Genomic DNA, 22,891 nt, shown 5'->3' with positions numbered 1-22,891 from the left:
TAAGTTGGTTAAAGGGAGGTGAAAATGAACAGAATTTCACTTGAATCAAGCTGGAAAAGAATAAGAAGTTTAAACCACTGATGTAGATGAAAATGTACACTTGAGCCCACAATCATTCATATTCAGCGTTTCATTTGCATCGGATTGTTTTGTTAGCAGAGTAAAAAGTTTCTTTTGTGTGGAAATGAAAACTAATAACAAAACGTGACAGTCATATCGTCTGTTGTCACTTGTCATTAAATGGTCATTTAGAACCATTTTTTTTTTTTTTTTTTTTTTTTTAAAGCAATTTTTAAAAGAAAAATCCAATGCCAAAATCTTTCATTAACTCCAAAGTCCTAAATCTATAAGCCTTTCACAAGCCTTCTGCATGTCCCAACTACGATTTTGGACTACTCTGCTTTTGTAACAATCTCTGGGTCTTTGTGCTTGGACGGCTTACTAGCTGTCCTTCTGATTTTTAGTTCCGACTTCTGGTCTCTCCGAAAGGTTGATGTCGTTCTTTGTTAACCATTTCCTTGACCACATTATGTGGATCATCGTGTTGGAAGGTCCACAGCTGGCCCAGGTCACATATTCCTGCAGAATCTCAATGTAAAACATGAATCATTACTTAAGGCACCCTGATCAGTCTGGAAAATTCTGGTTCTGCTCAAATGAGTGCTGTGAATGCTGGCCAAGAAGGACTTGCTTTTTTCCCCAAAGCAGACAACTAAAGCTTTTGTAGATGACTTTTAAAATCTTATCTGGACATATAGAAAGCTTTAGGTCCCCACTTCAGTGGTTAGATGAGAGAAGAATATAGTTGAGGGAAGAAAAGAATAGGGATGAGACCTTTGTTTGGTGAAAAAAGGTATTCAACCCCCCCCCATCCGACAAGTCAAGGATAATGTTACTGTGCATTAGGCTCAGTTTTGCTCAGTCCATTGGTCAGGCAAACTGGTAAAACACCTGAGTGACACCAAGAAGCCTTCCAAGTGCATACACCTACACATCATCACAGAGGTGGTGACATGCAAAATGATTGTCCGCAATTACAAGAACTGTTGGACTGCCATGAAAAATGTGAATTTGTTCAAATTTATTATCAATGTATCTGACAAAATGTCACAATATTGTCATTCAAGGCCAGAAAACAATAGCTTTTTTGACGACGTGTAGACTTTGTAGTTGTTTTGATACCAATGACACTAAACAAAACAGGCAATCCTTGTGAACTGACAATTTATTCGAATTTTCATTGACATTTGGTTTAAAAAAAAACAACAACAATGCTTTAATTGAACTGCCCATTTGTCATCTCCAACTGTACATACAAATGTATTTTTGCCTAAAAATGCTGCAACCAGGCAGCAGACATTTCAACCCATTCCAGCTGGCAAGTATTAAACTCATATGCAACTCAGCACCCAGCATGCGATGTGCTGGTTGGCCGAAAATTTGCAAGAAGTGGGAAAATGTGTGAAAGTGTGGCCGATATTCACGAAGTTTGAACATTTTTTCGAGTGTTTAATCTCTTTGCTTCTTAGGAAGCCTATAGCTCGGTTTACCAAGTGTATCTGCTCTTTAAGTCAGTCATGAGAGAATAACAGCAGTGACACACTGGTTTTAAGAAGCCCAATGCAACACAGGCAAGCAATAAGAGATTAAAAAAAAAGTAAGGTCAACAGTACCAATACAACACAACCTCTTTGTTTGGTTATGATGAACAATCATAGAGTAACACACTTATGCATCAAACAACCCTAAAACAGTGCAGGATAAATCAAAGGAGAGGAGAAAAAGTCATGGTTTTGTGTAAAAAAACAAAAACAAAAACAAAAAACATGTGAAATATAGCTGGTGTTGGTAAAAACCTTGTATCTTTCAAAATAGCCTTTTTTGAAAGCACTGATTTCTTACAAAAAGAAACAAGCCTGAGAATGAAAATGGTCTCTCATCTTAGAAAGTACAATATAGAGTTTGTCTCTATTATAAAGCATGAAAACTAATTTTCAAGGTTTTAACCCATCAACAGCAATAATTTTATTTTCTAAACCAGTGTAAAAGTGTTTTGGTGGAACAGCAATAATTTAATCTCGGCCTTCTGCTCGTCTTCAGTAAACATGGAGCATCAGTACATTCAGAATATACAGACTTTCTCCCAGCGACCGCTCTGCTCATATCCAATACGTTTTCGTCAACTCTGAAAAAAATTCAAGGAGGTTGAGCGTTTTAGTCCTGAAGTGACCCAGCGTGGCCAAGCACAGAGATGAGAGATGGGAGATGCAATAAAGGTGCCTGAAATCCAGGTATTTCATGTGAATTGATCCCCAATTTGCGAGAGACAGTTGGCACAGATGCAACAGCAGTGGCGGCTGAGGGCAGGAGCCCATCATGAGAGGAATCATTAAAAGTGATCCAGTCAAACAACGGAGAGAGCCCTGTTGCTCCGCTGAAATCGTACAGTTTAACATTCATGTATTCAGAGTCTGATCAAAACAAAATCCCGGAGGTCCAGAAAAAAAAACCCAAAACATCCAGTTGAGTCAGAGTGTCTGCACCTGCACAGGGTACAGCAGGGACAGGTGCTCCGCACCTCGAATCGGGAGTTTGTGTGAGGTGTAAAAGTGGATGACCTCTGGGATGGTGGCAAAGGGTGGGCTGTTCTGTCCCAGCACGTACTTGCCATCTTTACACTGGCTGAATTTCATGTGCATAAAACCCTGGCAGCTCCTGTGAGAGAGAAAACAAACAACAAAAAAAAACACATAATAATGGAGACAAAGGGTTGAGGATGGAGACAAAAGACGAAAGAGAGTGGGAGAGATCCAATATTAAAGTCAACAAGAAGTCTCAGGGAGAAGAGAGGGATGAGATGAAATGTAGGGCACATAAAACACTGCACAGCCTTCCACACACTGTCACATAATGACACAGCGTGAGTGACAGTCTGGATTTATGTTCACTTCTTTCTCCACTTTGGGGACATGATTCTAACCAACAGCTAACGCCACCATGACACAAATTAGGAGGAGGGGACATTGTGATGGATGGATGAGTGGTGTAATAACATTAAAAAAGGGCAGAGAGTCTGAGTGAGAGAAAAAGACAGATGTTGTGGTCTGCGGAGGTGGCTTTTCCAACAGAGACACACCAGACTTTAAAATGTAAGGCATCCATGAAAGGACTTCCCCTTTAAGAGCCAGCCAGCCAGTCATGATGTATGTCTAAATATAGCAGCCGAGGCAAAGACAAGGGCTTGACCATAATTGTCATTGTTCAGGAAACCAAATTAAATTTTGAAGAGCAGTGAAACCAAAAACACTGACTGCAAACAAGCAGCCTGTCATCGTCCAGCAGGCCTCCGGAACTCCATGGCAATGGTCACAGCCGATGATATGCTTTCATCCAGCTCTAATGTTACATTAAAACCCATCAGTGGTTGTTTGCACTGTAACCTACGCTGTTGTAGATCTGATAGGCCTGTCGATTTCAGCCCCGACTCACTTTGGGGTTACTCTTCTCTTTGTCTTCACTAAATGACCTTCATCAGTCACTCCTTTCACAGTTAACCTTTCCGTGTTATCTTAGCATGTAGTCTCTGTGGTTCCCTTTATCCAAGGACAGATAACACCAGCAGGGAAAAAACAAAAAACAAAAAAAACATACCGATGTAGCGCTTTTTTTCCTCCACAGAATTGAGGTGAAACAGTGTTTTTACACAAAGACTCCTCTCTGAACGTAACTTTGACATCATAACTGTGTGTCTGCATCACAAACCAACATGACAACCAGCCAAACACCCTGTTAAAGACCAAATCTGGAGAGGTTTAGAAACATGATACCCACGAGACACGACAGCAACATTCATGCCAATGAAGCGAATTTGAATTGAGGGGCAACTATTTTCCTTGAAGCTGGTATCGTTCTTAAAGTTTTCATTTCTAACCCGACAGACGCATGAAGGAGGGGCAAAGTTTGAAGCAATAGTAAGTTATTGTAATCAAATGTGGCCTGATGGACTGAGTGGTCACTGTACAGTCAGTCATGAGTTATGGTGTGGAAAAATACTTTATCCAAAAGGGGATCTGATTTGAACTATCAGCATTTCTCTGAACAACTGAAAGAATGTAAGGTTTATAGATTTGCCTCGACGCTTTCTCTCTTCCAAACCGCACATGTGCCAGCTTGGGAGTCAGTCCCAGTACTGACCTTGCTGCTTGAGCAAATGTGCGTGTGAGTGTCAAACCTACTTTAGTCATGTAAATGAGTAATGCATGAGCTTGTTTATATGTCAGCACAACACAGTGACTTCCCTTCCCTTCCCTCCCCTCCCCTCACTCTCCCTCTCCCACTCCCCTGCCTAATTCCCTTCTTGGGTGTCCCACAGAAGGTAATTCATATTCATTAGCGATTATGTGGAGGATGATGTGTGCACTGAAGTGTGCTCTACCTGCCTGATTGCCACTTAGAGGACCCACTGGGGCCAAGGAAGAAGGCAACGGAAAGAGAGGCCAAGAGTGGTGTGAGGAAAGAGTGATGATGGGAGACTTGTGTGAGGCCAGCACAATGGATCATGATAGTAATTACAAGGGAGAGATTCGCCCAGATAAGCAGTATTTGTGCCGTGCACATGAGCATCAGGAGAGAAATCTGTGCAGCAGTGAGCGTAAGTGAAGGTGATGGTGGATGGGAGAGACAAAAGGCAAGATGTAGATGTAGAGGTGTGGAAGACTGCAATATGAGATAAGAAGCTCTAGGTGACTTTAAACACACACAAACTTTGCACACGCTCCTTATTTGCAAGGTACAAAAAAAAGAGAAATGTGCAAATGGTCGTGTGAAACTGACAATAAACATGGTGTTTAACGGCTTGTTGTTGTAAGTTGGTGTATCTTACCGCAAGGACAGGGAGTAGTCAGAGCGGTTTGTCTGACTGTTCCTCACTAGGTAGCTACACTCTTTACACAGAGTTAGCAGCGACTCCGCCTCCGAGCGAGACAGTGAACCGTGGTACCATCTGTTGGAGCACATACACAGACACGATAAGATGCGGCAAAAGTGGAAACATGATGTGCAAACATGACATTATTTCACACCTTTTATTGATGGATGTGAACACAGAGTCTCTGATGTATTGTTTGCCATTTGATCAGATCACTCTGATGGTCCCAGTGCAGGTTCAATGTTTTCCGGTTCAATAAACTCTAATTTCCCAAATGTGTTTCAGTCAAATTTGTCTCGTTTCGAGTTAAGAAATGTTTTTCTGTGCAACAATAATGAGCATTTCTTGGCGATGCCTGGGCCATGTGACATGAATGCTACAGGGCGACAGAGCTGTTGTTTTTTCTGATTTAAAAACAGCGCTTAAAGCAACCACAAAGTATAACAGCGCTTAGGAGATCGTAAGGGAGTAGTGGAGCATCAATCAACTCCTCAAGTGAATTTGTACAAATGTATGTGTTTGGTAGTACAACACAGTGCGTGGCGTGTGTCTGAATGTTCATCTGTGCTTAAGGGGTGTCATGCGCTTGGATTTCATTAGTAAAACAGCCCTTTATGTGCACAGAAACAGCACATCAATTGCACCAATGATGTCTGAAATCAACCAAAGTAAATGTGTGTCTTTAATGCTGTGACTTAATTAGTTCACCCTGTAACCTTTCCCAGTTCTGCTTAGCTGAAACGCATAACAGCATGAATTTAATGTTTCCAAGTCCTTAATAGATCAAAGCCGAGCAATAAAACTGGCTTTGGCTTTTCTAATGGGGTCTATAGCACAACTAGGCCCTCCCTCAAATACTCATAACCACTTTTATACATGGTATGATAAATGTCTTCATGAAAGGGATGCCAGTATTCAATGCTTTGAAACATAACTCAGGGAAATGCTCCAGACATAATGCCTGATTTAACTCAGGCATTATGTGTGATATAATGAGATATTACTGTACCTGGACTGACACATTCAATATCCATTCATAAAACCTTTCCCAGCATTGCTTGCTTCACTTTTATGACTACTAATTTTACTGGAATGACCAGTACTACTATTACTGCAATTCTTCTCCTCAGACAGGGACATATCTCCATCCTCTTTTTTTACTGAAGGTACTTAACTTGATAGTAATTAGGACCCTCAATCATCTACTACCGAAGCAAACCTTAAATTAAGTGCAGCGTTTGCTCCGATACAGAAAACGATAACGGTGAGCACCTGTGGGTTTAAAAGAAGACAGCATACATACACCTGCTTCTCCAGAGGGAGAGTAGCATCCACTCTCTCCCCCACCATCGTGGGGCCTTCATGCGGCATTCGAAACTTCATTCCTCCTCCTGCCAGGGGGCTGGATCTGGGCCCGGGAGGACGCAACCGTTCTGCAGGCGGCGATGAGCGATCCCACTCTGCGCCATCAAATTGCACTGTTGGCAAGCAGGGACAGAAAAAATGAGTCACGTTATTTACACAACAATGTGATCAAAGGGGATTAAACCTCTCAGCCAGACTGGGGTAAACATCAGATATATGGCCGGTGCTAAACCACGTCTCGTGGATGGATCACAATGCACGACAGCGGGGCTCTGACAACAACAAAACTATCATCACAATTACCATCATCAACGTTTTTATGAGTCCAGGAAGGCAAACAGACATGTCGCTCATTTGCTATGGCTATTTCTTGTTGTAGCCTTTGAAAATAATGTTTGCTGTATCAGTTCTATTCCAGGGCATATCACATGTGCACACTGAAGTGTTATTTAGCACTTTTCTGACCGACTTTTGCAAAATCTAAGCTGTAATGAAACATTGAGTTTACCACAGCACTTTAGGTACCCTGACATTAACACGGCAGACATCCTCATTACAGGGAGCTTTTCATGCATGGTTGATGCTTTGGGGAGGGTGGGGGGTGTTGGTAGGAAGGGAGTGTTCTAAAACCCTGAACCTCACATTCAACAGTTGCTACTGGCAGGGACAGATGCAGGTGCTGCAGATGCAGTCCGGGGGGGTGGGGCAGTTGCAGGACAACAGGGTCATGAGGGTTGAAGCAACTGCATGTGTTTGGATAGATAAAGGAGGGCGACACTGGGGGTGTTCAGGGTGAGAGGTCACCTTGCTCTCTGACGGGGAGCTCCTCTTCCAGCTGACCCACTGGGGCAGGCCAGGGCAACTCCGACAACTCCCTCATTTCTAATAGAAGAAGGGAGTGGGGAGGAGGCGAGAGAAAAAAGTTGAAGAAAAGAGCAGATGGGCTTTTTACAAAGTTGACTGCAATGAAGCAGGTGAGAGAAGTTCTGATGATTAAGAGCAACTAAAGGAGGGAGGAGGATTTTCAGAGTGAGGTGGAAAGAATGAGCAGGATGCGAGAAGTGGAAGAGATGACAGAAAGGGAAGCCCTGTTGGGAGTGGTAGTGATAGGCAGTACAGTATGTGTGGAGATGAGAGGGATGTGGTGTAATAAAACTTAGTAAACTCCACCTCTCATGAGGAGAAGTAATATAATCTCGCTCCAGCCACCTTGCTTTATTGAACACATGAAAAAAATATGGCTTAAGCGTTTCATAGCCCATACTTACAGTGATTTAGACAAAAGAAAGCAAAGATGAAACAGAGGGAATGGGAAAAGCCAGGGGCTGGATTGATAGTGATCTGAAATTTATTTAATGAATAGTCTCTTAACATCAAATTACATAAAAAAAAGAAAATGTCTCATTTTTAATGTGACCCACTGAAATGTGACGACACTGGAACTGAGGTGCACGGGGCAAAAATAATACTTCTTTGACAGCCCTACCTACAGCAACAGAAGGTGCACTGGGAGACAGAACTTAAAATAGCTCATCTTATACCACCGCTGACTCCTGTAACAGTAACAATTACTGCTGCTTTACGTACACACTCACGGATACAGGTACATTATGCATTTGTGCCAGTATAGGAATGTAAATTCAGCTCTCTGCAAAAGTGGATTACAAAACAAATAAAAGGAAAAGAGGGGTGACATCGTAATGAGCCGACAAATCCAAAGACCCCCCAGGCCGGCAACATCAAAGGCCATTTGAATGGGCGCTTAGAGAGAGACCCGGGCTGTACATACATGTCTCTCTCTCGCTCCCCGTTTAATTATTGAGCAGGCAGACACACTTCGCCACTTTCTCTGGCTCTCTGTGAATTATTGATGCATGGCACAGTACAATGGCCCCATCTGGAGCGGGCAGCACCACTACTGAGGCCAGGATTAAAGTGTGGCCTGGCCCTGCTGAGTGGGAGACACGAACATGAACACACCTGAGACCCTTGAGCACCACCACTGCCACATTCTGCTGCTTGCCAGCTCACCACCACATCCCATTTCACACCTCTAATTCTAATAAAAAAACAGAGAATGGTGTGGAAAGACATAAGTTTAAATGAGAAGCACACAAAAGCAAGTTGTGGGCAACAAGAAAAGAGGGTGGTTGGGGGAAAAAAAATAAATAAATAAATGGGGGCAGCCAAGACAATTTCTCCCAGATTAAAAATGTGCTCAACCGTCTCAGTTACAGATAAGTTTCAGGTTAGGGCGTGCTGCAGCCAGAGGAGAAAATTCTTCCAAGATTCCTCTCCATTGCTGTTCGGGCAGCAGTTGTCTCCCTGAACAAATCGTGTTGTCTAATACTTCAGATCTTAAAACTACACTCGTCTTTGCCCATCTGCTCTTCTTCACTCACAAATGAGTAAAAACACTAAATGTTAGGCTGGGAGATGTGTCTAAAAGGACATTTGACACAGTCCAATTGTTCCTGCAAGTTTTATCAGATTCAATTCTCTAGTCAAGGACACTGGAGATCATCAATAACTTTGGGTAGATTTATTCTTTTTAAATCAGTCAAACTGAAATCTCTTATCCAAGAGAGATTTGAGGTAATAAAACAATTAATTCAGATGAATAAAGACCAAAGATAAGTCAGATCCTGAGCTCGCGCATGGGAAATTGTGTCATCAAAAAAAAAAGAAGAAAAGAACAAATAGGTATTTAGTTGAAGGAAGTGTGACATTTATATAAAATATGAAAAATAAAAGACCAAGAATAGACCTCTCCAGCTGAGTACGTGGCCTTTATTGGGCCCAATCAACAACAACAGGTGAAGTTCTCTACAGTGATTTTCACACATGCACTGCAGTCCTAAAAAATGTCAAATGGCATTTTCTGAGGGAGTTACAAGTAGTAAATTCAATTAAAACTTTGTGTGTACTCAAAGCCTAATTCGCACAATGAGATTTGACCCCCTGATTTTCTCATCTCAGACAAACTTTGGAAGTTGTAAACAAAATAAGCAGTTTGATCGGAGGTCACCAGTTGCTATGTGTTAACGTCACAAAGATTAGATTTGAGAGGCTCTCGGAGACATTCCAGACTCCAGCTGAGTATCTGGCATGCTTGATATTCTGATGCCGTCAGTAAGGGGAGGAGTTGTGATGACGCTGTCAGCAGGGAGTCAACAAGAGTGCAAGAGATGGATTCTGGTGACACGAGGTCAAGGAAATACGTACATATACTCAGCATGCAATATCGTAACAGACTTGAGAGAGAGAAGCTGTGCCACTTTCTCCTTAAAAACAGATTGAGTGTCCATACTGATGTACACCCTGATAAATGTTGTTGCTTCATACGCTTGTATGTTGTAATACCATGATTTTCACAAACACATAAGCGTTTTTCCACCAAAGTGGTTTAAGCCAGTGGTTCACAGCCAGATCCTTGCTTATAACCAGTCATTTCCGTTTTGACTGCCAAAGGTCTGGCCCCAGCCCCAAAAGATCGGTGCAACAACAATTTTGCTGGGCCAGAGCAAAGAACAGGTTACATGAGGGTGTGGGGGCACAGTTATGGAGGCCAACCGGACCTGGTGAAATTTAGTGAGCACCATTGTTAAAAATCCAGAGCCAATGATGTATCTGGTTTTCTTTATCCAAGAGAGAGCAATGAAAAACTGGGCTTCAACAAGGATGTAAAGCCGAAGCGGCAGTGGAAGAACATGAGCTCAGAGTTCTTCTTATTTTCCCCAGGTTTAAGGTTTTATATCAATAGGAGCGTTTCAGGTGTGTGTTCAGAGTTTCTGTTTTTCACCTGAAAATATGAACCATGTGCACGGGTTCAGGTGTTTTAAAATCACTGGCATTTATAGATCCTTCTCAATACAGCGTGTATAAATCCTGTTTGCAGCACCGTTCATTAACCACGGTCAGCATTTGGCTCTAACAGCATTTTTTTTTATTTTTATTAATCTTGAATATTTTCTGGAAATACCTTTAGAGCAACTGTGTTTTAGGTAATATTAATATATTAAAGGTCAATTCAATTTGAGATAATACAGTTGTAACCCAAATGCATGCTAATGCCTGAGAGTAAAAATTGCTCGAACAAGCCAACCAGGTCTAGCGGTTTCCTCTCTCGTTGAACCACTGACAGCCTTTTCATATAAACACACTTACACATAAACCTTGTCTAAAAAAACTATTTTGGTTTCAAAGAGCGGTTGCTAAGCACACACATTCAAACGCTGTCACTCATTTGCTAGCCTGGAACATCTGTCCACCATCTATTTCTAATGAGACCTGTGGCTCTGTCATCCACTGAAGACTGTTGGTGCTTGGTTTCTTTCTTCAGTTCGTGAGAATAATGGTTTACAGACAAAGGCATGCTCACAATGAAGTCTATAGCAGAAATATTTTGTTAACAATGAAATGTGCTTTTCCAATATTTACCCCAACCGATCAAACAGGTGACAGCAATTTGTGGTATGCCAAAATCTCATGTGCCTGGTGCCTCAGCAACCTGCGAACAATTAGCTGAAACGATCTGAGGGGGGAGGGAATGACCAGACTGTGTTTGTCTTTCTGTGCTGCACAGGGGGCGCATTGCTTCGAGTGATGGATAACTGACTTTTCAGGCACACCAGCTGTTTTCTGTGTCCTAATAATCAAGGAGCAGAAAAAGACAATGAACAGCTACATTAGGTCGATGATGAAAACATCTGTTGTCCGACGCAGCCCAGGCATTTTCTGTGTGTCCACAAAGACCTTCTGCTGGGCAGTAAAGTGAAGAAAAAAAGGATGGATTCACAAAAGAAAATCTTTGACGCCACAGAATCCCACTGATTCAAATCTAAATTCAAGAGCACTATACATTCCTTCCCAATCTTTTTTAAGAATACATTTCTCTGACATTTTTCTCCCTCTAGGTGCTCCCCCCATCCATTCCAGCATCTAATACCTGTTTTTCATCACTCTTCCTTCATCCATTTCCCCTCTAAGTGGGGCATTATCTCGTTTTCCATATCCTCTTGCTCTTCTTTCTTCTTGCCCTGCTCTACTTCTATCATTTGTCCCTTCATCTTACATATTCGTCGAAAAAAGGGCACGCCTTTCCATTAATGTCACATAAGGTTCAGGGTGAAAGAGAAGGAAAATCAGCAAGGAAGGAGGAAAGGTATAAAAGAGAGGAGATGTGACAAAAAGAAAAAAGGAAGTGAGAGTGAAAGAGAGTTCTTCTGTGGAGGAGAATTGATGAAGGAGCTGGTCAGATGCCCCAGGGCCTGCTTAGAGCAGCATCATTCCAGAAATGGAAATTTCATTTCATTTCCTTTTGCTTGTTTTCACTCACACACACCCAAATATGCATGGTCTACCACTGCAGGAAACCTTGTCTTGTCAGAGCACATATATCAAGATGCAGCTCATACATACACACACACACACACAAACGCACCAACGCACAAACATACACACCATCTTTTGGGATGGTTTTTTTTCAAGCTTTGCTAAAGTGCACCCTTCCTTTACTATTACTTTACTACTGGAATTCATTCATGTGTTAAACCAACCTTGAGTATCCAACTTAAAATGCCATTCAATGAGGAAAATGTATGCATTCTAATAATCTAAAACATTTAAAATAATAATTTATATGACAATGAATTGGATCAACTACAGGCCTTTTTCATCATTTTCTCAACTATTTTTTTTAGTTTGCATGTGCAACACAACATGAGACTCCACTTTGTGTAGATTGCCTTCTCACTCTGGGTTGCGGTTCAGAACAAGACACGCCTCTTGATAACGTTGTACAACATGTCCAAATTTGCTCCGTTTTCAAATCTGCTGAGGGCACACGATGATCAAGTGTAAAATGAAAATGTGTAGGCGCCAGACCATTCCTTGTGAGGTTTGCTTTTAGCAAATGTTAAACATAAAGGAGATCAAAAAATTTAAAAAAAGAATCGTCACAGTTTTGTGGGATTTTTTCAATCACAAAGCTATCTCAAATATAATAGAGCAGTCAGACCAGTAGAGAATAAAATACAGAATTTAAAAAAAAAAAATAATAAATCTGTTCTTGCACTCTCTACACGTACAGAGTTAACATAATTACATGCAAAGTTTGCCATACTTTTAATTAAAATTAGATCTCTTTGTCTACACACGACAATCTTTAAGTCCGGAAAAAACAATGATGTGTGACATCATTTGTAAATGCAGGACCCTGAGTAGATCTGGCGAGTTGAGCAATCTGGTACCTCTACTTGCCTCAAGACATGACAGTGATTTCAGCTCAATGCTGACATCATCAAGTTAACATGGAAGATGATGACGTGATAAAGGGGAAATTGAAGGGCTCATGAGTCATTGCATTTAATTCTGGGGGAAACATGAAGGCTGTGAAGACATGAAACTCAAAACTCTGGAAGAATTTTTCAAATGGTCAGAAACAACCCAGGATCCACAGACAAAACTCTGCCATGAAATCAAAGCTCCAGTCCAGGGGGCCGTTTATTAAAACAACACCGACAAGCTTCACAGGAGTTTGCAGGCGACCACATGGAAGTATAAACAAACCCATACCAAATAACCCTTGTTTTCCAATTAAATATATGTTACAAAGTCAGTTGAAAGAAATAATTGAAAGACCAATTATGTCGTGGTTCAATTTCCCCATAATGTATTTTTGTACTGCAACTATAAACCTACAACTGAGGGGAAAAATTAAATCTTCTGAGTCTTAACCTTGCTTTTAGCATGGGTTAGTTTATCATGTTCATCATACTGAGAAGCTTCTCTGCACAGTCTGAGTCTTAACGTTGCCTAATGAGCAGCTGCACAGGAACAAGTGGAGGATAAGTACTTTGCTCAATGCCGATTCAATGGGAACTGCTGGGGTGGCAGTGTTATTCATTCACCTACCCTATCCAGATCTCCAGTTGATTTGTGGCTCTCTCATCATGCACTCCACACCTCCAACCTCCACATGGCCATCATAGTCATCAAATAGCTCAAACCTTCTGTTGTGGACAATGAAATTTGAAAACATAAAAATGCCTGAAACACTCATTTGTTCATTAGGAGTGACCATCGGGGAGTTAATAAGATGGCGCTTCTCATTAGCTTGGTAATAAAGCAGCATGGCTGCAGGACCAATCTCTCACTGCTGGACTGTCTATTAACTTCCAGGAATTAATGACTGGTGTAATTTGAGCTGGATGGTGCGACTGGTGACAGCTTTCCTTTGTAATAAAAACCATCTGGACTGAGATAGGGGCCTGTCATGTCCACCTCCTCAGGAACCGGCAGGATCACCATCACAGATCTGGTGAGGACAAGCGCTGAAGTGGACTTGCCATCCAATTTCAAATGCGGAAGAGGCTTCGGAGACGAGCTTACTTTTGATTTGAAAAATATCCACAACATTTTTCTTCATCCAAGTGATTACATACAAGCGTGGCTAAGTGGCGAAAATTATAATCAAAGCGATTCTGTAGAGAAGCTCTTGCATGAATGAAGCACATTTAAATCCACATACAATACACTAGCAATCCCCCCCATCCTTCTCTCCAAACACCATCATTTGTGCCAACATACGCACAACCGTCTCTCACCCTCGAATTAGGTGCTTGGTGATAATCAGAGCTTGAAAACCAAGTTGAAAAATCTACGCATGTGTGCATACGCCTGTGGGGAGGTGATGATGAGACGCTGCTAGCAGATCGCGATGCCCCCCTTTTTGCCCTCTGTGGCAGGTTATCTGAGTGAGTGTGTCACATCAGCGGGGAGGGGGGGGATGTGGGCACAGACCTGTCACCGCTGCAGTGTTGGCGTGTATACGAGTGAGAGAGTGTGCCTGCGTTAGTGGATGACTGATTGCGCCCTGCCACAATGGCCCTGAATCTCCCCTTCTCTGCACTTGCTTCACCTCGCCACAGCTCCCAACCATTAATACTCCTCGCAGCTCCTCCCCGCTGAGGCACTGGGCCTCTACAAACATCCACTCAGCAGCCATAGTACATACCATAACCTTGGACATCCCTTTCTCTTTCCCTCCAGTTTGCTTTCCCAAGAACCCTTTTTTATCCATTTTTCTATCCCTGTCCGTCTTCCTCAAGCTCAAACCTCCTCCTAATCTCTTTGTCTCCACCTCTCTCTTCCTCTGCTCCGTCCTTTCCATCTCTCCCCACCCTCGCACGTGGGCCGTGCCTAGCAACGCTAAGAGGGTCTGGGAATATGGATTAAATGTGAGAATGGAAAATACTGTTTGTGTGTTTACACTTCAGTGCCTTGGTGTGCCCAGACAGAAAGCACGCCAGCTCAAAGAGCCGACTTCGAATGGAAAAAACAAGGGTCAGACAACTCAGGCTGCACAAGTTTTTTACTCCAATGCATGCTCTAATGGTGCCGTTAGGGCTCCCCTCAAGCAGTGCATTGCATCTGTGGCACAAAGAAGAAATAAGGTAGAGGGAGAAAAAAAATGACAAATACAGCTAGAATGAGGGCAAAGTAGGTGAGAGGTGGTATTGGTTTTTGAAATAACAGTCTTGAAATCGTCTGCACTCCCAATAAGTTATGGTGTCTCTTTGCTCCTTTTCTGGTTAAGGCGACTTGAGCGTGGACACGATGAGAATGGATTTGTGTATATGTGAGGATATTCCCACAATGCCTTACTGACCGTGACTCTCTTATTAACAGTGGATCAGTCACACACATGTAGGCATGTAATTAACTGAGGGGAGGAGAGCGGGAATGGAGGGGAGGGAGGATGAGCCAAGGTTGATTTATTATCCCATCACCTTGACCTTGATGACACAGATGCAGCTCAATTAAGCCAACTTGGCCTGGCATGCCTTACACTGATCCACTCCTAAATGATTTATCAGGCCTGTTCTATTTCTCTTATTTTCAATTTCCCATCTCCCTTTAATTATATCCTGTCAATGAAACATAATGCAATGGGATCCTATATGCACTGCAAGTTCAACATAAAGAAAACAATAATTGTGCACTATCCCAATTACTTAACAAAAATCGTTAAGAAAAATGGAACTCGTTTTTCACATAGTTCCTTGACCACTACTACCCCCCCTCGCATATATAAAGATTTACAAAATGTCTCTCTCAGTTCTGATGATCTCCTCAAAGCTTGTTGTGAATGTGGTCGGTCACATGCCTGAGAGTAAGAAATCAATACTCAATAGCAGGTGTTCCAAATGTAAAAAGAGAGATATGTGTCATTTGAGCTGAGACAGCGAAGGTCACACCACTCTATTTCCTGGTATAAAGGCTGTCGAGATGTAACGATGGGGGGCAGACACTATATTAAAGGGCAAGACAGTTAGACAATTAATTTCACCGTGTAGTATCAGCAACAGGGCTGTCTGTGTACTCCTAGGAGGGCTCTGACCTTTAAAAGGGCTCTTTCAGAACCTGGTTTTAACCATTTTCAGTAATACTTCTGGGCAATTTCCTGCAAAAACACATGTGGGAAGATACCTTCCAATTCAGGCTTGACATGCAGATATTTGCCAGAGGCTTTAGAGGCTCTTGTCAGTGGTTGGCAAGGATTAACTGTTTTGCTCTAAGACCCCAGAACACAATGGAAGATTGACAATAATATGTGGGGGTTTTGTGTGTAAAAGACTGAGTATTGATCATGTCTGGCTGCGTGAAACCATATGAATCAATGAGTGAATCCGGGGTATGGAGAAAGTTTTAGATAAAAGTTAAAAGTGATGAACTACTTCCAAAAATTAGGCATTTAACTGAATATTTTTGGACTTTTCAGGCTGCCAATCCAGGAATCATCTGGGCTTAATCAGGTGACTAAAGTGACTTCTTTTTTTTTTTTTTTTCTTTAAATGTAACTTAACTACCTGCAAAAGCTTTGGAGATGTGGTCCTTTTTCCATTCCCAGGGTTGGTCATACTCATCGGCTGGTCTCTCATCATCTTGCGGCAGCCTGCTGCTCTCTTTGCCCTCCTCCTGGAGTTCTCCATACACATAACCCAGACGCTGTCCTCGCTCATCTTCATAGGGAGTGTCATAGAGCTGAACTCCTCCCCGTGTCCGTCCTCCTCCGGGGCCGCGCTGCAGCTCTGTTGCAGCATATGTAGAATAATGCAAATCACAAATAGGCACAAACATATGCATCCAAACATTCATATATTTGTCTAATGAGTAATGTACTAACAAGTCTAAAATAAAAACAGACTCCATGAAAAATATCATTTGTTAGCTGCAATCACGGTTCCTTAAACACAAAGCTTTCTTTATCACAGATCTAAAGAAAAAGCCTGTTGGGCTCAGAATTGCCTAGAATTAGAGGAAAGAGACAAATTATATTTGCACAGCTTGCTGTTGGCTCAGAAACTCATATGATGGGGCTTAACAAGGCCCTGGGTTAGGTGCTGAATGCCATTACAGTAGACAAGCCCCCCCCCCAATTCTCGTCCAACCCCAGCAGCAATTCAGTATGGCTCACAGCAGCATCCACGATTCCTCGTTAACATTTTCATCACTTTCTCAGAGGGTTCCAACCAACAACTGGTCTCTGCACCTGCATCTGTTTTGTGAGATCAAATATGGCCTTGAGATAAAAGGCTTTAGGATTATCAGTGCAGGCAAGAGGATGAAATCTGATTTCTAGATGCTCCGATAGGAGCATCTAAGCTGCGGCATCACTGATCAGCAATGTTTTCGATATGATGGCCTAAAAAAATGCACTAATTTAAAAAAAACAGGTGGGACAGAGGAGGGGGTAAAAATAAAGTCAAATCGTTACATTTTTTTGTTCAATTTTTATGTCAATGCAAAGCCTTTTCCTTTGTGTAAGATTGTGGGAAAAAAGACATGTCAGAGGTTTGATGCTGAAAGGCTGAGAAGAAAACTTTAACCTTCACACAACAAGACACTGCTATTGGGCTTCCATGTAATCACCATGGTGACCAAGGAGAGACCCTGGGGAAAGATCCTGAGGTTATGAAGAAAAGGGCAGGGGGAAATGGAAAGAAAGGAAGAGCGAGCTTGAATATGGAAAGAAAGGTGAGGAGAGCATGTAGTAGGATGAAGAGCAGAAGTGGAAGGGAGAGACAAGGGAAGCATTGAGAGAGAAGAACAGGGAAGGGAGGCAGGGGGATTGTGGTCTGTCAGCATTTGATGTTAAGTCATTGAGACAGAAGAACAGCAGGGCTGAATGCGGCTGTACCTGCACTGAGAGCCTGTGGTGTCACAGAAGCCAGGAGATGGAGAAGATGAAGGTTGAGAGATAAAAACAATATTTGAAGAAACTAAAATGATAAATTCAAAGGAAACACGGGCAGAGGGTTGAGACTGGTGGGTGTATGGAAAATGCAATTTGACAGAGTGACAGTGACTGAAGATTGAGGGGAAAGATGGCACGGAATGATGGGGAGTGTTTAGGCATGCAGATATATGTCAGCAAGGGAGACAAGCCTTTTATCCTCAAGAACTTAAGAATTGTGACAAAGTTGAAAAACATATGGGCACTTAAAACAAGCATATACTACAATGGGTCTTTGTGCAAAATAATTATTAATCTGATCTCACATTTTTCTGCTGCTTCAATGTATTTTAATGAGCAAAAACAGACTGAAATAGAAAGACAGACAAAAGCAGGCCGACATACAGCATTGGAGTGACAGGCTCAATTCAAAGTCAATGAAAAACTGACAATGCTTTGTCAAATGCTCCGTCATCGCCGCTGTGACTCTAATCTCTCCAATGGCTGCATTCAGCTGCAGCAACAAAAGATTTCCTTCAAGGTTTCCCAGTTTGAGCAAAAGAAGAGATGCTCCCTTCCCTTATTCTTGATATTATGAACTTCCTTTGACTACCAAAGGGCAGCTTGAGCAGCAACGATGAGAAGACAGGACACAGGATTCGCTAAAAGACAGAGGCAGCCAGAGACTCCCCTCGGGGCTGGGGAGAGTCCTTGAGATGAGGAGAGATAGAGAAATGGAGAAAGGGGAGGGGGCAAGCTTTTACACTAAATGACTGGGACACACCAGGGAGAGCGCAGGGGGAAAACGGCCAGACAGAGATGTTACACGAGGAGAGAGAAATGGAAAACGATGGTTGTGTGCTAGACGATGTGGGAGCAAATCACAAGAGGTGAGAGGGGTCCAAGACTGGATAGACTCCTCAGAGGGGACAGTTCGTGACACCGAAAGCTCACTCTGCTGCGGTGAAGTTAAACCCAGTGGAGTGGACAGTTGCAACTCTCTAGTGGAGAACTGTTCTCTAACAAATGCAGTCCTTAAATTGGACCTAAAGAATCTTTAACATCGCTGTCTGCAATGCTCTTAAAAGGAAGGAACCTCACAACAGAGAAAAGGATGAAAAAACTACAGAAAGATGATGTTATTGATCATCCTGTGTTGCTCATTAAAGAAACCGCTGACACAGTACACAACACCAATATTACTACATGACACAGTTGCATATTTTATTCATGATTTAATCTACCTAAGAGACTATACCTGGTTCTCTTGTAAAAGGGCTGAATTAAATCTGTCCATTTACCCTCTTATTATGAGGGCACTAATGGTGTGGATGTATGGAATCAATGCCAAAGACAACAATAAGAAAAACAAAAAAGGATTAATGATTAATTCTGATCCATTACATTTTCAATTTTTTTTTTTTTTTTTTTTTTTTTTTTTTTTTTTTTTTTTAAATCAGATTCTACTAGTTCCTCCTCACAATCTGCTCCTCGCCTGTTCTGTGCTGTTTTAAACACAGGCCTGGCTCGGCAGGTGTACAAAAAAAAAGGATTGGTGCAATCTAAACAACTATTCAAACCAAGCAGCAATTGGGTCATTTGCACTTCGGTCACATTAGTTCCTTGAAGATTTTCATGAAAAATGGATTCTGAGGATTTTTAAAATCATTGCCCCCCCCTCCCCCATTTTTTGCAATTGATAGTCATTGTGCAGACAGCATATAATCAAGGTGGTCCTCCCAATTGCAGAGCTAAACCCTACTGCTCCGAACACAAAGCATTGGTAGGACTGATCCATCCTGAAGCGGTAAAGGAAAGGTACGTCATGGAAACAGCATTGAATCAAGAGAGTGATAATTGAAAATCACAGAAAAGAGGCAGCAGAACACAGAGTGACCGCGCTCAAACGCATTCTTTTCTAAGCTCTAAAAATCTTCTCAAAAAATTAGGTACTTCACTGACCTGTTATGACCCTTTGGGCCTCATATGGTTCCATGTAGCCATTATTCTCACAGGGAACAGGTCCGAGATCTGGCTCCGGTCGATGGTCCAATCGAGCGTCAAATGGATCAGAATAATCTGTGTCCCCTGCCAATGGAGCCGATGGCACCACCTAAGAGATGAAAGACGTATGCTCGTGAAGAAGACGCATTTAGTAACGGAACACTTATTTCAACCTGAACAGGAAAAAAAGCTGACACGGTATAATGAAAACTAATTGTTTTAAAAATGTGCTCTTTTCTTGCAGGCACATTTGCAAAGCGAGCTAGAATTCTAAAGAGGTTATAATTAGTTCTACTTTCATCCAGAATTGTCAAATCTGTATTTTGTGAGAGCTGCACGTTGAACATGTGAAAGGAACACTTGAATTCAAGTATCAAGAATCATGTTTTTTTGGCAGGGATGAAAATTCAGCTTGTTTTGTTCAAAGGTAGTAATGCTGCACGGACAATAGCCAATCAGGACCCAAGATGGAGAGAACAGGGCAACACTCTGTGAATGGCGAGTTCAAAATATGTTTGATCACAGATAAAAGACTTTAAAGTATCATTTGTCTAGTGCACGGCATTAAGAAACTTTGCAGTGTGGCCACTGCTAAAAAAAACATTCCCAAAACCATATTGTATCTTTGTTGTCTGTCATATGAAAGCATAATTGTGCAGCGAGGAGTCTATCCTGCCTGAGGAAGATCTGTTTCATTGGCTGCAAAAAGCATGGACAGAGATTAAAGAGGAAGATATGTAGTCCGTAGCATTTGTTCCTCCGTGCAATCACAGTAGGAAGACTGCGGTCATCTGGCACAGTGACAGCAACATAGGCAACCATATGGTCACACAAACACATGCATACACAGACACACAGGTGCACAAACCTAGAACCAAACTATCTATATCCTTTGTCTCTCCCCCTCTTCCAAAAAAGGAAATTACTGAAGAAAAGCTTGCTTCCCAAATTCCTGCTAAATATGCTCACGCCCCCACGAAATTACATCCTAATCCCCTGTTGATTCTCTAACAGGTTATCTATCAATGCACAAGAATCTGCAATGTTAATTAGAATGCGGATGTTCCCGCAGACCATGGGAAATTAATGAGAGTGGGATGAGAGTGGGGCATGCAGGGGAGCTATTGACTCAACAAAGACTTTTACTTCAGTCCACCTCAGGACTTTTGCACTTTCTGGCATTTTCCACGAGTGGAGTCATAGATTCAAGTGCTGTAATGAAAACTCACTTAAAACTTACTCAGCATGTGTGAGGTGAGTTCACGTGTACACCGTGTCCCTGAAAAACCTATGCTTCGGCTCCAGCTGCCCTCTACACAGCTGCCGTATTTGTTCTCACAAGCTGTGTACGTTTTTTTTTTTCTCCAAACAACACATAGAATACGGAGCCAGGAAAGCGCTACAGCCCTGATGACACAAACTGTACCGAAGCATAAATGATACCCCTCTGAGGCCCTTGACATATCACCATGCAATATATCATGAAAGATACTCTATGGGGCCCCTGACGTGCTTGTGCGAGGGTCTCTCAGCTTGCAAACCCAAACCCCATCTATTATTTATGGTTGGACATAAACTCAGGGGACTGTGACTCCCTCTGACTCAATGGCCTGCTAAAACCATCAATTTTTCCCTCCTCCACCTATGGTAGCAAATTTAAACGGTGTGCGGGATGCAATGTGATTTATGTAAGCAATGCATATTTTCTGACACACATTACAAGTCTCTTTTTATGGAGCTTCATCAATAAAACCTGTCACAGTGACTGAAGTGAGAGGAGTGTCTTCTTCTCTCTTTTGCTTGCTTCCTCTTCATTACTCTTACCCACTCCACTCAACAAGATCTTATTTGTCATCACCCACTTTGTTCTTTCTACACCAGCAAGAAAAGCAGAAGGACTGGGGGTCTTACAGGCTCTTGTTGGTCTTCCAAAGAGATAGCACTGAGGAGAATTTTGGTGCGCCCCAGTTCCTGAGAGTCCACTTTGATCAATCTGTGTTTAGGTGACTTCACGTCCACGCTGGATGATTTCATGGGAGACCCATACACTGGTGTGGCCGGCTCAGAAGTCCCAGACTCCGCTCTGGACTTATTCTCAGACTCCTCATAGGGGTCTTCGAAATCGAGGTCCCTCTGGAGTCGATATGCTTTGAGAATCTCGCTCTCTGTATAGTCTGGTGTGGGTGGCTGTGGAGGCACCTTCCTGCCAAAGCTCAGGTAGTCCTTCAGCCACTTGGCCATCGCAGCTCAGCTTCCAAAGGTGCTGCTGTGTAGTGGAGTTAAAGCAGGAGGCTGCAGGGAGCAGACAGGGACAGTTAGAAGGTTATTGCTTGACCTTAATTTTGATTAGACTACATGAGCAATAGATTGGATTTGCCCTGTTAATTTTTACTGAGACAAATAACCTCCGTTTCTATTCCAAAAAAACCAACAATAATCCACAGGTCCTGATCCTCCCACAGTATTTGTGCAAAACTACCTCCTCCTAATCACAGACCAACTATTTGAGAGCTATAACATGCACTCGTGTGACATTAACCAACAGTGACAGCTGGGCTTTACGCTCCCCTTTTGTTTCACGCAGGGAGCAATAACGTCTGGCAACTGGACTTTGCCCATAGGCTTCAATTACATTTCAGTCCGACGTTAACATGGCGATACGACAGCACAGACAACAGCAGGGGGAGAAAATTAAAAAGTCTCACGGAATCAACGACACCTTCAATTAAACAATCTTAACTTTCTTCCCGATTATTTTTCAGTCACAAAAACACAAGTTTACTGATAGAACACACTTGCCAGGAAAGCGGTAAAAGTCGAGCATAAAACACAAGAACTTATCTGCGAAACTATCACCAAAACATCGGGTTTATAATTTAAAAAAAAAAAAAAAAACAGAGAGCGCTGCGCTCCGAACGCACAACCACTCACCACGCCGACTCAGTCCTTCAGCCACTTTGGGTGCTTTATTCCGCGTTTCTTCATGTCGCTGGCATTAAAACGATACGGAGAATCGATAAAGTATTCCACCCGTAAAAGCTTTTGATTCCACAAAATGGCAATGGATCTTTGAAAAAACTGTGCCCTTTTCTACCAGAAACACACGCGCGCCGAGATGTACCAGAGTTCCTCCAACGGCAGCCTGCAAATATGAGAGTGTAGAGAGCGACAACAGCTTCGAGAGCAACGCAACTCAACAGAGCGATTAAAGGGGAGGTGCTTCATTCCCAGTGGAATATCCTCCTGTTCCCTTTCGCAATCAGTCGACCGTTCATTCATTGAAGTGCCTGCACATAATACAGAACGCAACAAGAAATATAACCTCTTTCAAAAGCACATCAGAAGAGGCAGGGGGA

At 42.4% G+C, this 22,891-nt stretch overlaps 1 protein-coding gene across 2 annotated transcripts; it reads right to left on the bottom strand.

Moving 5' to 3' along the window:
- Positions 1 to 1,179: 1,179 nt before the first annotated feature.
- Positions 1,180 to 22,733, bottom strand: shdb (Src homology 2 domain containing transforming protein D, b). 2 transcript variants are annotated; one of them, XM_075485256.1, is made up of 8 exons: positions 22,467 to 22,733; positions 21,447 to 21,827; positions 19,494 to 19,644; positions 16,165 to 16,386; positions 7,097 to 7,174; positions 6,231 to 6,405; positions 4,883 to 5,002; positions 1,180 to 2,715 (listed from the first exon to the last, which is right to left on the bottom strand). In XM_075485256.1, the coding sequence occupies exons 2-8, from the start codon at positions 21,774 to 21,776 to the stop codon at positions 2,529 to 2,531; spliced, it is 1,263 nt and encodes a 420-aa protein (XP_075341371.1). In that variant the 5' UTR covers positions 21,777 to 21,827; positions 22,467 to 22,733; the 3' UTR covers positions 1,180 to 2,528. The 2 variants fall into 2 exon arrangements, with proteins under 2 accessions (XP_075341371.1, XP_075341372.1); XM_075485257.1 differs by lacking the exon at positions 7,097 to 7,174 and having other exon boundaries at positions 22,467 to 22,731.
- Between the last annotated feature and the right edge of the window lie 158 nt (positions 22,734 to 22,891).

This window comes from Odontesthes bonariensis, chromosome 15 (genome assembly GCF_027942865.1).
Source record: "Odontesthes bonariensis isolate fOdoBon6 chromosome 15, fOdoBon6.hap1, whole genome shotgun sequence".
Lineage (NCBI taxonomy): Eukaryota > Metazoa > Chordata > Actinopteri > Atheriniformes > Atherinopsidae > Odontesthes > Odontesthes bonariensis.
The sequence above is the reverse complement of the archived record's forward strand: the minus strand, read 5'-3'. Positions and strand labels throughout refer to the sequence as shown.